Here is a 14320-nt window from a genome sequence, read left to right as displayed (position 1 = left end):
AAGGAAAGTAAAAAAAAAAAATGGTGGTGGTTCACTGTTAGATATCATAGACCCACAATCAAACGGTTAAAATCATATCAAGAATATTAGACATTAAAAAAATAACAGAGATGATCAATTTGACTAACGAAAGCGTATATAAGGGACATAAAAGAAATTTTTTAAAGTTATGAGACCAAAATGAAAACAACAAATAAGTTCGGGGACCAAAGGTTCAATTAAACCTAATATTAATTAAAGAGAACAATTAAAAAAACAATTATGGCCATATAAAAATTTAGACTAAGACTCATCTTGGAACAATTTTTTTTAAATATAACCATTATAATGAGGTAAAGAGAGCATTAATAACACTTAGTCAAGACAATAGTCAAATTCAAAATAAAGTTATATTTTATTTCCAAAAGAAATGATTTAAAAAAACATAAAATAATAACAATTAGTGTAAAAGTCAAATATATAATAAATATATATCACAAATAAATAAGTTCTTGAAGGGGACAAAAATAAAAATAAATAATAAAAAATGGTCCACAAATCCTAGCTTAATTGACAAAAATATTGAAATTGTTAGGCTGGATGTCGTGGCCGAGGTTTGAACCCCGAGGCATGTACGCGTTGTGTACGAGTTTTCAATAACTATTGTCTTTTCGTCTATATACCAAAAAAATATAATAAAAAACCAAATATAAAACAAATTTAAACCCTGAATATAATTAAATAAAATAAAAAACTGAAACTTTAATTGTTCTCTCCCTTATTCATCAGTTATTGACTTTTTGGTCCACATTTTTCTTCCTTCGTCATCATTTTGTCATTATCATCATCATACCATTCACCACCTTCGGTTACGTTCATCACTACATATACATACTCATTCACAATTTTATTTCAATCAATCTTTTCTTCACTACGCTACATTTTCATGGATTCTCATGAACCACAACAACCACACCCTCACCCTCACCCAGACCACCTTCAATTGGAAAATGTTGTACTAGTGGATCCTAATCCATTCACAAACACTGTTTTGACCACCATGATGGAACCGATCACTGCTCGATTCCCTCAACTCCACATGAACACTAACCAACCCCCTCATTCCGAGCCTCTCAACAACAACATTCCTTCTACCTTGAAACCATGTGTGACTGCTTCCTCTGGATCTGGTTCAATCCATAAAAAAAAGGGTCGACCGAGGAAGTATTTTCCTGATGGAAACATTGCTTTGGTCTCAAGCCCAGCCCTGGATGCTACCATTACTTCTCATTCTTCTTCCATTGCCAATAAGAGTACTAGGGGAAGAGGAAGGCCCCGTGGATCATTGAACAAGAAGAAGAAAGTTGAAGTGTCTGGTATGATAAAATAAATTCTTTTTCATTTTTTAAATTTGAATTTTGTCGATTATTTAATTTTTATTTTTATTCTGGATGTTTATTTTTTAGGAGTTAGTGGAACTGGTTTCTCTCAACATGTGATCACTGTGAACCCTGGAGAGGTATGTAAAAGAACCTATACTTAATTTCAATGTTAAGATGTCATATATATGATTAATTTCCTTTTACAATTTGAATAATTTGGTTACTTTGTTAATTGAAATGCTCATGTAGACTTTGATGATGTTAAGAAGGTGGTTACTAATGTATGTTGAAATGGTAATGTAGATTTTGGTTAAATTATAAGTTGAAATGATGATGTAGACTTTGATGATGTTAAAAGGGTGGTTATCTTATAGTCTTCTTTGATAAAAATGGTTCTAACAAAAAGTTTATCTTGTTTTGTTTGTAGGACATTGTTATGAAACTTAAGACTTTTTGTCAAGGAGGACCTAATACAGATATGTGCATTCTTTCTGCTCATGGTTTAGTTGGTACTGTAGCTCTTCATCAGTCAGGAACCATTGTTCTTCGTGAGGTAGTCCTTTTTACATATGTTTTTATTAGAATACATTCAATAACAATATATTTGATTATGAGAAATTTCCATTAGTACTAAGTTAATTAGGAGAGATCTGAAATATGATGATGAATTTGTTTGATGGACATATATTCTTAAGCAAACATTTGGCATGAGACAATGTTGTCTTTGCCTAATTATTGATACTAAACATTAAAAAAGCTTATGGAAGAGACATGGTGGATATAATTGGCATTGTGGTTCATGACAACTCGCACATGAGCCACCATGCCATAATGAAAATTTTACAAGCACGAACACATCAAGAGTCAAATGTTTTGCACTAAATGTATTTGACTTTTTTAATCTCTTTTACGTATATTTTGTTACATATATGTTTTGCACAATCTAATTTTAACCATGATACCTAATAGTACAGTACTTTTCATAGAGAACATTAAAATGCAATCTTTTTCACATTTTTTCTATCAACAATATTGAGCTTTTAAAAATGAAATCTATCACTATCATTTATCAATTTATCAAAAAGGAAAGTGTACTTTGTAGGATTCTATCACAAAATAAGTCATTTTTATCCTTTTTTATTGAGTCTTTTATCTTTTTTTATTGAGTCTTTTATCTTTTTTTTTTTGAAGGAGAGTCTTTCTTTTATAATGCATGAGGTGTACAATAGGGTGTATGATTAAAGGGTGTTCATGTAACATTTTCCTTGCTGGAACTACTAATAGGAGGAACTAGCATTTTTAGTTTTGTTTATGTTTAAATTTTTATTGTGTACGTGTGAAAATGTCATTGTGGGTACTTTGATAGTTAATTTACATAACTAAATGTGTTAGTTCAATTTTCTTCTTATGATGTTATTTTTCATTACAGGGTCGATTTGAGATTTTATCTCTATCAGGAATGTTAGAAGAATTTGACAACAAAAATGGCTTTAAGACAATGGGTTACTTTAAGGTGTCTTTAGTGGATCCTAATTTAAACGTTTTGGGAGGTGTAGTTGCTGATAAGCTTATTGCGGCATCCTTCGTAAAGGTATTTCTCTCAAATGATAAATGATTTATGTTGATTTTTTTTTTTTAAAGCAAAATGTGAATGTAAGTTCTTGGGTGTCTATAGTATTTTCTGCACGACGAATTGAGCAAATTTTGTGGGACCGATTTATGACTTTTTAAGAATCATTTTCAGGTTATAGTGGGTAGTTTTACTTTGGATGGCAAAAATTGTAGCTCAAGTAACCTGAAATTGGGGTCTTCTTCAATGACGATATCTCAATTTGCTGCTCCTAGGACTCCAACTAGTGCTGCTGCCTCTCAAGGGCCTTCATCTATGTCCTATGGCAACAATGAGAATATTCCCTTCGATCAAGTGCTTGGAATCTACAATAATGATAGTGAACCCATTCCTACATTATCGATGTACCAACAAATTGACTCACCAAACTCGAAGTGAGGATGAGCTTCTAGGCTCATCGGTGTAGAAGCAGGTTATTTGCATGGTGATTGTTCGATGTTCTGGCTGGAGGTTGAATTCTAAAAGGGTGATTTGAATAATTGGGACAATTTTATGGGAGTTTATCTATCAGTTTTTATTATGTTTCTTTTATATTTTCTGCTGATTTGGATTTAAAAACCATTTATAAAACATTTCAAGCGATGGTTGCTTTTGTTTAATCATATTATTGAGGTTTTAGATCCTCTTATGACAATGTTAGAAATATGTGTTCTAAACCCTCACATCATGTTTTTCCTAAAAAAAATCACATCAAGTTTTTGTTTTGGGTAACTGAATCACATCAAGTTCATATTTTTTACATAAATATATAACATTTCTTATGTTAATGTCAAATTCGATTGTTCGTCCACAATCTTGCACCAATCCATTCAAATCTTTAGTTTAATGTATAAAAGATAATTATTTAGGAATGTTAGTTTCAAATCAATTTGGTAGGTTTCTAACTTCATTTCAAAGCAAGGATAATATACTTTATGCTTTTTTACTTGTAGCCTCTTAGGAATATGGTTTTGCTTTGTAATTTTTTATATGTCCTAGTTTATCAGCTTGTATATTGTATGGGATATGCTCCAAGGGTCTGACAAGCCTTAGGAGCTTGTATTTTGTATTCTCATTGTCCTACTAGAAAAGAACTTTCAATTAATTAAGATATGATGTTCATTCAATGTAGATAGATAGTAATTTAATTTCAATGTCGTTTCTTTTGTTTCATTAGTGCATGGAAACAAGGGAATCAAAACCCTTTACTTCATATAGTAGTATCTCCCATTACCATAATCATATCCTTTTTAGTTCAAACACTAGCAGCTCCCCTTACCATCGTCATCTCTAAAGCTTAAGAGAATCAAAACCCTTTGGATGGTAATTTATTGCAAACGAGGTTGTGGATGAAGCAAAAGAAAGGAAGAGAGACTAGTTTTTTTTTAAAGTCAACTTTGAGAAGGCTTATGACTCCATGCATAGAGTGGGGTTGTCTAGAGATAGTTATGGTAAAGATGTGTTTCTCTTGTAAATGGAGGAGGTGGATTGTATAATAAGTTAGTATAGCTAGTGCGTTAAGCCAAAAGTTTTGGTGCCAAAAGTTCTTCTTTTCTTCTTCATTTAGGTTTTTGCTTCAATGATGCCAAAAGTTTTGGTGTTAAAGCTATTTTCCTAAAGAGCCTATATAGGTGTTGGTGTTTGCGCCGGTTCTTCGTTTCTTTTATTGAGGCGCGATTTTCACTCATAAACCTATGATGCAAATCCAGACTATAGGACTCCATATCTTATAGGTCTTTGTTGTCATCTCTTGTCCATTTGAGCTATCTTCTTCACTTTCAAATTTTCCCTCTCTACTTTCAACATCGTCCTCCTTCACCACCATTTTGTTCTCCCTTTGGGTTATCTAAGATAGTTCTGCAGAATCCTACTATAGACATATTAGAAAGTTGTGTGGAAATCCTCCCAATTTGTGTCTCGAGACTCTTGATTGATGCTTCATTATTTCTCTGAGCTTATTTCTGATTTTTTTGAGATGGCTTCAATTTGACTTTGTGTTGTTCGCATGTATTGGGTTAGGACTTCTTCCAATCTCTTTTTAGGCGGATGCTGGTTTGATGTTTGAGGTGGGTTAAGAGAATTGTTTCCTCTCCATGAGAAGTTCAGATGTTTTGTCTACACTGGATTGCAAGTGTTGAATAAGGATTTCTTTGTTGCCTCGTGTACACACCCATGTATTTTACTTGCTTCTTGGATAACCCCAAACTTTCTGGAAGACATGCACTACTTTTATGAGATTGCTCAAAAAAGTCATAACTTACACCATTTTTTGACAACTTTGCCACGTTTTACGCTTCCAACTTCTTGGCTAGTGCTTCGATTTTGTTGCTAAGAAGTTTGTTTCTTGCTATTAATGCATCATGCATTTCCAAGTTTGGAACTCCATGCTTCTTAACAACACCCCTATACTCGCTTTGAGGGAAATACTCGTTTCAAGGACATGTTATCAATGAGCTCTTGGATTTCTATTGCAATTTTGTTCTTCATGGTACCTTCAGTTGATGCGTCTAAGAGCATGCAGGTTGTTGGCTTAAGACCATATGTGAAAGTCAATGCAATCTCCATTTTTGAAAACTTATGCCTGAGACAACGCTTGAGTAGTAACTTGTATTTCTTCTATGCATCATAGAGATTCTCTCCATCTTCTTGTTGAAAACCGGAAATCTCCTTCCTTTTCTCGAGGTACTTTGCAGTCGGGAAAAAGCGACAGAGGAATGCTTTCTTCAAATCATCCCGAGTATGTTGTTTGCTCCTACTGCATGAAGAGAGGACATGAAAAGAGAGGACATGAGGATTGAGTAACCTTGTAAGAGCCAAAAGCAACCCTAGAAGATGATTATTATGATGATGTCTATGTTCATTAATCAAAGTATACAAAAGAACTACTCAAGAAGTTCAATTTGATGGATCGTAAACCAATGGCAACTCATATGCATCCCAATTGCAATCTAGATCTAGATGATAGTAGTGGTAAGGTAGACTCAAAGGTTTACAGAGTTATGATTGGATCACTTCTTTACTTAACCGCTTCAAGAGCATATATTTTATTTAGTGTATGTTTGTGTGCAATATTCCAATCAAATCTTAGAGAATCACACTTAAGTGTTGTTATGAGGATTTTTAGATATTTAAAAGCTTCTACTAATCTTGGTTTGTTGTATAAGAAATCTAATGACTATAAGCTAGTTGGATTCTGTGATACTAATTATATTGGATATAGAATTGAAAGAAATAGCAGAAGTAGTTGCTGTCAATTCATAGGTGAAAACCTCATCTACTGGGCTAGCAAAAGACAACAGACTATTGCTTTATCAACAACAGAAGTAGAATACATCTCATCTGCAAATTGTTGCACACAGCTTCTCTAGAGGAAGCATTAACTTGAGGATTATCATATAAGTGAAAATAGTATTCCAATTTACTATGATAATACTACTATTTGTTTATCTATAAACCTCATTGTACACTCAAGAGCAAAACACGTTGAAATTAAACATCATTTTCAGAAACTATGTTTAGAAGGGTATTCTTGATATAAAATTTGTTATTTTGACAATCAATGGGATGATATCTTTACAAAACCCCTAACTAATGATAGATTCAATTTCATAAAAAAAAAATTGAATATGCATTTTTATCGAAGATTAAGATGTTTAAATGCAATTTCTAAGATCTGGTGCAATGTGAACACTGTTGAAAAATTAATACTCTCTGGATCACTCACTATTCCTCTATACTCATTGACCCTCTAAGCTAATGAAACTCTGGATCATAGTGACCAAGTGAATCATCTGTGTTGACTCGTATGAAGTCTTTAGAACTTCTAGTTAGTGATGACTGATGATATAGAAAATTGTAATAGAGTTAAATATGTTTTTTGTCTGTGTTTCATGCATAATTGTTTTTAGGGTTAAATATGTTTTTTGTCTCTATAAATATACTATCTTTTCGTTTTAGTCCCTCTAAAATTTTCCTTCAACTTTTAGTCCCCAAAAGTTTTCCATCTTCACTTTTGGTCCTTCTTTTAAAGTAAACTCATATCTAGAATTCATATTTTTTAATAAAATTTTGCAGAAAAATTCATAATATTATAATAATCTCTCCAAAAAAAAATAGAATTTTTTAACAAAACATTAATTTAATATGAATTTTTAATTTAATTTATATTTTGTTAAAAAAATCTTTTTTTTTTTTGGTAAAGATTTTTACAATATTCCACACATTTCTGCACAATTTCATCAAAAAATACTAAAATTAACTCAAAAATAGGGACCAAAAGTAGTTATTAGAAATTTTATAGGGACTAAAAGTTGAAGGAAAATTTTAGAAGGACTAAAACGAAAAGTTGATATATTTATAGGGATCAAAAACATATTTAACCCTTTTTTCTAATTCTAGTGTGCACAAAACCTCTATTTAAACATCACCTCACTCACACTTTACACACAACTCACAAATCAACTCTCATACTTTCAGTTTTCAAACCTCCATTGAAAAACTCCTTTTCAAAGTTGTTTGTTTAACCCTAACCAAGTTTACCACTAACCTTTCATCCTTCCAATGGCGTCATTTTCTGCTCAACCAATCGAAACTATTAGAAAAACAGTCAAGATTTGGTTGTTCCTCCAAAGACATTGAATGTTGATGTATAATCCTTGGTGGTTCTCTGGGAAGAAATAATGGATTTTGGTAATTTAGATGTAAATGGGTATTTTATTGCAAAACTGTGAAATCAAAATTTTCTATAAATTTTTTACGAGTAAGAATAATTGCAAAAAAAGTGTATAAATGTATACATTATAATTACACTCAATAAAAAAAGGGTTAATTAACTTTTTGGTCCTTATAAATATCTGCAGTTTTGTTTTTAGTCCCTATAAAAATAAATCACACTTTTTAGTCCTTACAAAATTTTCTGTTAGTGTTTTTAGTCCCTGTTAAATTAAAATTTGTTTAATTATGCTTAAATTTCTAAATTTTTGAAAGATTTTTTACATACATATTCATAACATCGTAAGACTCTCTTTTATAAAAAAAATTTAGTTTTTTAACATGTAATGAATTAAATATGAATTTTTCTAAAAGTCAGAATTTTAAGATTATATTAATGAAAATTTGGACCTAATAATAAAATTTTAAGTTACTTTTTACGGAGGAACTTTGTATAATATTCTAAGTAAGTATGTGAAAAATATGTTACAAATTTAAAAGTTTAAGCACAAGGGTTAATTAAGTTTTTAGTCCCTATAAATATTCACAGTTTTGTTTTTAGTCCCTACAAAATAAAATCACACTTTTTAGTCCCTGTGACATTTTCCTTAAGCATTTTAGGGACCAAAAATGTTGATGGAAATTTTTGAAAGGGACTAAAAATGCTGACAGAAAATTTTATAAGGACTAAAAAGTCTAATTTATTTTTATAGGGACTAAAACCAAAACTGCAGATATTTATAGGGACCAAAAACTTAATTAACCCTAAGCACAATTAAGCAAATTTTAATTTTACAAGACTAAAAGTATGTGTTGGTCCCTATTAAATTGAAATTTATTTAATTATACTTAAACTTTTATATTTTTAAATGATTTTTAACAGACATGTTAAGAACATTATAATAATCTCTTTTATAAAAAATTAGAATTTTTTAACATGTAAGGAATTAAATATAATTTTTTTAAAACGTCAAAAATTCAAGATAAAACTAACGAAAATTTGGACCTAAAAATAAAATTTTGAGCTTATTTATTGTGGCGGAACCTTTTATAATATTTTAAACAAGTATGTAAAAAATCATTAAAAAGGTTTAAAATTTTAAGCATAATTAAACAAATTTTAATTTAACAGGGACTAAAAATACTAACGGAAAATTTTGTAGGAACTAAAAAGTGTAATTTATTTTTATAGGGACTAAAAAGAAAACTGCAGATATTTATAGGGACCAAAAACTTAATTAACCCTAAAAAAAATTATATTGCTTTAGTAAGTTATATCTAATTTTCGGGTTAAATATGTTTTTGGTCCCTATAAATATACCAACTTTTTGTTTTAGTCCCTCTAAAATTTTCCTTCAACTTTTAGTCCCTAAAAAATTTTCCATCTTCACTTTTGGTCCCTTCTTTAAAGTAAACTCATATGTAGAATTCATATTTTTTAGTAAAATTTTGCAGAAAAATTCATAATATTATAAGAATATCTCCCAAAAAAATTTAGAATTTTTTAACAAAACATGAATTTAATATGAATTTTTATATTTTTTATGGTTAAAAATTCATATTAAATTTATGTTTTGTTAAAAAATTCTAATTTTTTTTATGAAATATTTTTATAATATTCTACACATTTCTGCTAAATTTCATTATAAAATACTAAAATTAACTTAAAAATAGAGACCAAAAGTAGTGATTGAAAATTTTAGAGGGACTAAAACGAAAAGTTAGTATATTTAAGAAAAGAGAAGTGGTGATAATGTTAAGTTCAAAAAAAAAAATTAAATGTAAATGTCATACTTCCTTTGGAATAAAATATAATCATAACTTTATCAAATTACATATATTAAGAATGATTCTTTTTTGACAAAATATTAAGAATGATATTCCTGATCACATTTATAATCTAGACGATCTAAATAAAAAAAAGAAAATTAAGTCTATTATATGAGATATTGATCCTGCAGGACTAATAAATTGATTTATTGAAAATTTTAAAGTAAACTTTTTCTTATTACTCATTTCAAAGAGAGTAACAATTTTTATAAAAATATTTATACTTACGAACCTCGTTTTTGCACAATAATTTTTGTATTTTAACATTGACTTAATTGCATGTTTGATTCCTTATGTTTATTTTAGGTTTTAAATTAGTCTATTATGTTTTAAAAGTTTCAAGTTAATCAATTATGTTTTAAAGATTTCAAGTTGGTCCAAAACGTTACTCACGTTGGAATAAGTTAGTCTCTTCCGCAAGATGATATTGAATTTAATAAAAATAAATTTACAAAATGTTTTAAAGCTGATTTTTTTAAACAACTTAAATTTCATCAATATTGTCAACCCGAATCTTTAAACGATCAAGTGACGGAAGAGACTAACTTATTCCGACGTGGGTAATGTTTTGAACCAACTTTTAAAACATAAGGGACCAACTTAAAACCTAAAATAAACATAAGGAACTAAAGATGCAATTAAACCTCTAACATTTTAGTTATATTAAAAAAATATGATAAATGAAAGAAAGGTAATGATTTTTTTTCTTTGAGAGGAAAAATAAAGGGAATGATAATTTTGCTACTTTATCTTTATTAACCATTGATGTATTTCCATTATCATAATCCAAAAGGAAAATAATAACTTGAGACAAATTCACATAATACTAATTAATTAAAGAGAGAGATTGAAGAAAAAAAAATTATGACTACATTAAAAGTTAGAGTGCGACTCATTTTTATTTTTGAAACAATTTTCTTTAAATATGACCATTACAATTAGATAAAGAGAGCATTAATAATACTTAGTCAAAAATAATAATCGTAAACGATAAAAAGTCATATTTTAGTTCAAAGTCAAAATAAAGTTATATTTTATTTTCAAAAGAAAAGATATAAAAAACATAAAATTATTTTTTTGACCATTCACCACCTTTGGTTACTTTCCTTAGTCATCATTTTGTCATTATCATTATCACACCATTCATCACCTTTGGTTACTTTCTTCACTACATATACACACTTATTCACAATTCACACTTTTCTTCACTACACTACATTTTCATGGATTCTCATGAACTACAACAACCACATCCTCGCCCACACCACCTTCAATTGGAAAATGTTGTATTAGATAGTCCAAATCCAGTCACAAACACTGTTCCGCTCGCCATGATGGAACCGACCATTTTCCCTCAACTCAACATGAACACTAACCAACCCCCACATTTTGAGCCTTTCAACAACAACATTGTTCCTTCTACCCTGAAACAATGTGTGGGTGCTTCCTCTGGATCTGGTTCAATTCAGAAAAAAAGGGGTCGGCCGAGGGAGTATTTTCTTGATGGATACATTGCTTCAATTGCAAAAAGGAGTACTAGGGGAAGAGGAAGACCTCATGGATCTTTGAACAAGAAGAAGAAAGTTGAAGCACCTGGCATGTTAAACTTTTTTCTTTTTCATTATTTAAATTAAAATTTTGTCGATTATTTGATTTTGATTTTTATTCCGTCTGTTTAATTTTCAGGAGTTACTGGAACTGATTTCTCTCAACATGTGATCACTGTGAACCCTGGTGATGTATGAAGATGAACCTATAATTAATTTCAATGTTAAGATGTCATATATATATGATTAATTTCCGTTCACAATTTTAAAAATTTAGCTACTTTATTAACTGAAATGCTCTTGTGGACTTTGATGATGTTAAAAACATGGTTACTTATATATGTTGAAATGCTAATGTAGATTTTGGTTACTTTATAAGTTGAAATGATAATGTAGATTTTGATGATGTTAAAAGGAATGGTTCTAACAAAAAAATAATAATTTTTGTTTGTAGGACATTGTTGCGAAACTTAAGACATGTTGTCAAGGAGGACCTAATACAGAGATGTGCATTCTTTCTGCTCATGGTTTAGTTGGCACTGTCGCACTTCATCAACCTGGAAGAATTTTTATTTGTGAGGTAGTCCTTTTTGCATATGTTTTTATTAGAATACAATCAATAACTATGTATGTGATTAGAAGAAATTTTTATTGGTACTGAGTTAAGTGGAAGATATCTGAAATCTAATGTAAGATGAATTGATTGATGAACATACACCCTCCGGTCATTAATATAAGCAAAAATTCACTTTTTAGATACATTCAACTAATGATGTATGTGACATATAATAAAGACCACATACATCATTAATAGAATTTTGTTTATATTAGTGACCGGATGATATATATTCTTAAGCGAACATTGAGAATGAGACAGTTTTGTTTTTGGCCAATTACGACCACCAGACATTAAAACAACCTATGGAAGAAATATGGTGGATATAATTGACATTGTAGCTCATGGCAACTCGCACATAACCCACCATGACATAAGAGAAATTTTACAAGCAGTGGCACATAAAAAGTCAAATGTTTTGGATTAAATGCATTTGACTTTTTAGATCTCTTTTATTTATATTTTGTTAAATATTAAGTACATAAAACAATGCATATGTTTTGTACAATTTAATTTTAACCATGATACCTAAAAGTACACTACTTTTCATATTGAACATTAAAATGCAATCTTTTTCATATTTTTTCAATTAACAATATTGTGATTTTAAAAATGAAATCTATCACTGTCATTATCAATTTATCAAAATAATATTGGTATTTCAATATTATTATATGTGATGTGATCTCCCTTTAAGTATTTTTGGGGTTTGATCTCTCATGAACTAATTTAAAAATTAGGATTTGGTTACCTTTTCTACTTGGCTTAAAATGAATGCAACCTGAAGATCTAATTAATAGTAAATATTATGGTAAATGATATTAAGTAGGATCACTCATACAACAATTGTGGGATCATAAAATTTAAATCATTAATGGCACCATTTAAGCATATTTATTTTCATTATTGCAACTATATTTAGATGTTGAATATGTCACACGCATTTTCATGTGTTATGTTTATATTAAATAATGTCACTTCCTATAGTTATTTGAAAGTAAAAAACAATATTGCTCGGATTTTTATGAAAAGGAAGCGACATTTTTAGTTTTGTTTGTGTTTAAGTTTTCATTTTTGTACATGTGAAAATGTCATTATGATACTATGATAGTTGTTTTACATAACTAAATGTGTTTTTGTTCATTTTTCTTTCTATGATGTTATTTTTCATCACAGGGTCAATTTGAGATTTTATCTCTCTCAGGAATGTTAGAAGTATTTGACAACAATAATGGCTTTAAGAGAATGAATTACTTTACGGTGTCTCTAGTGGAACCTAATTCAAATGTTTTTGGAGGTGTAGTTGATAAGCTTATTGCTGCATCATTGGTAAAGGTATTTCTCTCAAGTGATACATAATTTATGTTGATTTTCTTATAAGCATATTGTGAATGCAAGTTCTTGGGTGTCTATTGTATTTTCTGCATGATGAATTGTGCAAATTTTTGTGGCATCGATTTTATGACTTTTTAAGAATCATTTTCAGGTCAAAGTGGCTTGTTTTACTTTGGATGACAAAAATGGTAGCTCGAGTAACCTGAATTTGGGGCCTTCTTCAATACCAATATCCCAATTTGCTGCTTTTGGGACTCCAACTAGTGCTACCACTCAAGGTCCTTCATCTATCTCCCTTAGCAACAATGAGAACATTCCTTTGGGTTTAGGGCATGGAATCTACGGTAATGATAGTCAACCGATTCCTACTTTGTCGATGTACCAACAAACATTGGCTCGCCAAACCCAACAGTGAGAATGAGCTTTTAGGCTCACCGGTGTAGAAGCAGGTTATTTGCATGAGGATTGTTCAAAGTTCGGGCTGCAGGTTGAATTTGAATAATTTGGACCAAATTTTATGGGAGTTTATCTATCGTTTTTATTATGTTTTTATTTTATTTTCTGCTTATTTGGATTTAAAAATCATTTATGAAACATTTCAAGCAAGGGTTGCTTTTGTTTAATAATATTATGGAGGTGTTAGATCCTTTTATGACAATATTCGAAATATGTGTTCCAAACCTTCTCATTTAAGCTGCATATTTTCAAACTACATTCATGAAATTAACCTCTTTCACCCCTATTTCCAGTATTATAATGAGAGAAAAAAGAGATACAATTTTCTGATTACAAAATATTTACATATATACTAAGATAACTCTAGATTTTAATTATAAGATAGTCTATGTTATACCCTGTTTTTGGACCTAAAAATACTGGGCCCAATTTCATTTCAAACTTTGTCAATTATCAAATTTCAACTGCACAGTTCAATTTGTCTCTACCTCGCAGTATTTTCAATCACAACTTCACCTATGTTTTTCTTGCATAAAAACCTTTTGAAGTGTCTTTACTTGTCTTATAAGTCATTCAAAAGTGTCTCTGAATCATTGCATTGCTTTTTCTACAGTTTATTTCAAAATTTGCAAAAAGTCATACAGAAGGGTATTTTGGTCATTTCCTGCAGTGGGACCCATTTTCATCCTTGTGACTGTCTCTGAGTCTTTTCAAATTGTTTTTTTTCATTTCATCAGTAAACTTTGTTAATTTCGTTTCAAACTTGCGTCTGAGTCAGTGTCGAGTCAATTTGAATCTGTTTAGGTCAATTTTAGCCCTAGGGGCATTTTGGTCATTTCACACGAAATTTTGGCAT

At 30.0% G+C, this 14320-nt stretch overlaps 2 protein-coding genes and 1 non-coding gene across 3 annotated transcripts; all 3 read left to right on the top strand.

The window, feature by feature from the left end:
• The first annotated feature begins 776 nt into the window (after positions 1-776).
• On the top strand, positions 777-3625 carry LOC11424929 (AT-hook motif nuclear-localized protein 10). Its single transcript, XM_003589712.3, has 5 exons — positions 777-1355; positions 1446-1498; positions 1789-1914; positions 2791-2952; positions 3106-3625. Exons 1-5 carry the CDS (start codon positions 926-928, stop codon positions 3367-3369), a joined length of 1035 nt encoding a protein of 344 aa, XP_003589760.2. The 5' UTR covers positions 777-925; the 3' UTR covers positions 3370-3625.
• Positions 3626-5542: 1917 nt separating this feature from the next.
• On the top strand, positions 5543-5648 carry LOC112418769 (small nucleolar RNA R71). Its single transcript, XR_003008857.1, has one exon. It is a non-coding gene; the product is annotated as a small nucleolar RNA R71 (small nucleolar RNA).
• Positions 5649-10733: 5085 nt separating this feature from the next.
• Positions 10734-13423, top strand: LOC11433890 (AT-hook motif nuclear-localized protein 10). Its single transcript, XM_003589714.2, has 5 exons — positions 10734-11106; positions 11197-11249; positions 11512-11637; positions 12850-13008; positions 13160-13423. The coding sequence occupies exons 1-5, from the start codon at positions 10734-10736 to the stop codon at positions 13421-13423; spliced, it is 975 nt and encodes a 324-aa protein (XP_003589762.2).
• Positions 13424-14320: the final 897 nt, after the last annotated feature.

The sequence above is a fragment of the Medicago truncatula genome, chromosome 1 (assembly GCF_003473485.1).
Source record: "Medicago truncatula cultivar Jemalong A17 chromosome 1, MtrunA17r5.0-ANR, whole genome shotgun sequence".
Taxonomy (NCBI): domain Eukaryota; kingdom Viridiplantae; phylum Streptophyta; class Magnoliopsida; order Fabales; family Fabaceae; genus Medicago; species Medicago truncatula.
The sequence above is the reverse complement of the archived record's forward strand: the minus strand, read 5'-3'. Positions and strand labels throughout refer to the sequence as shown.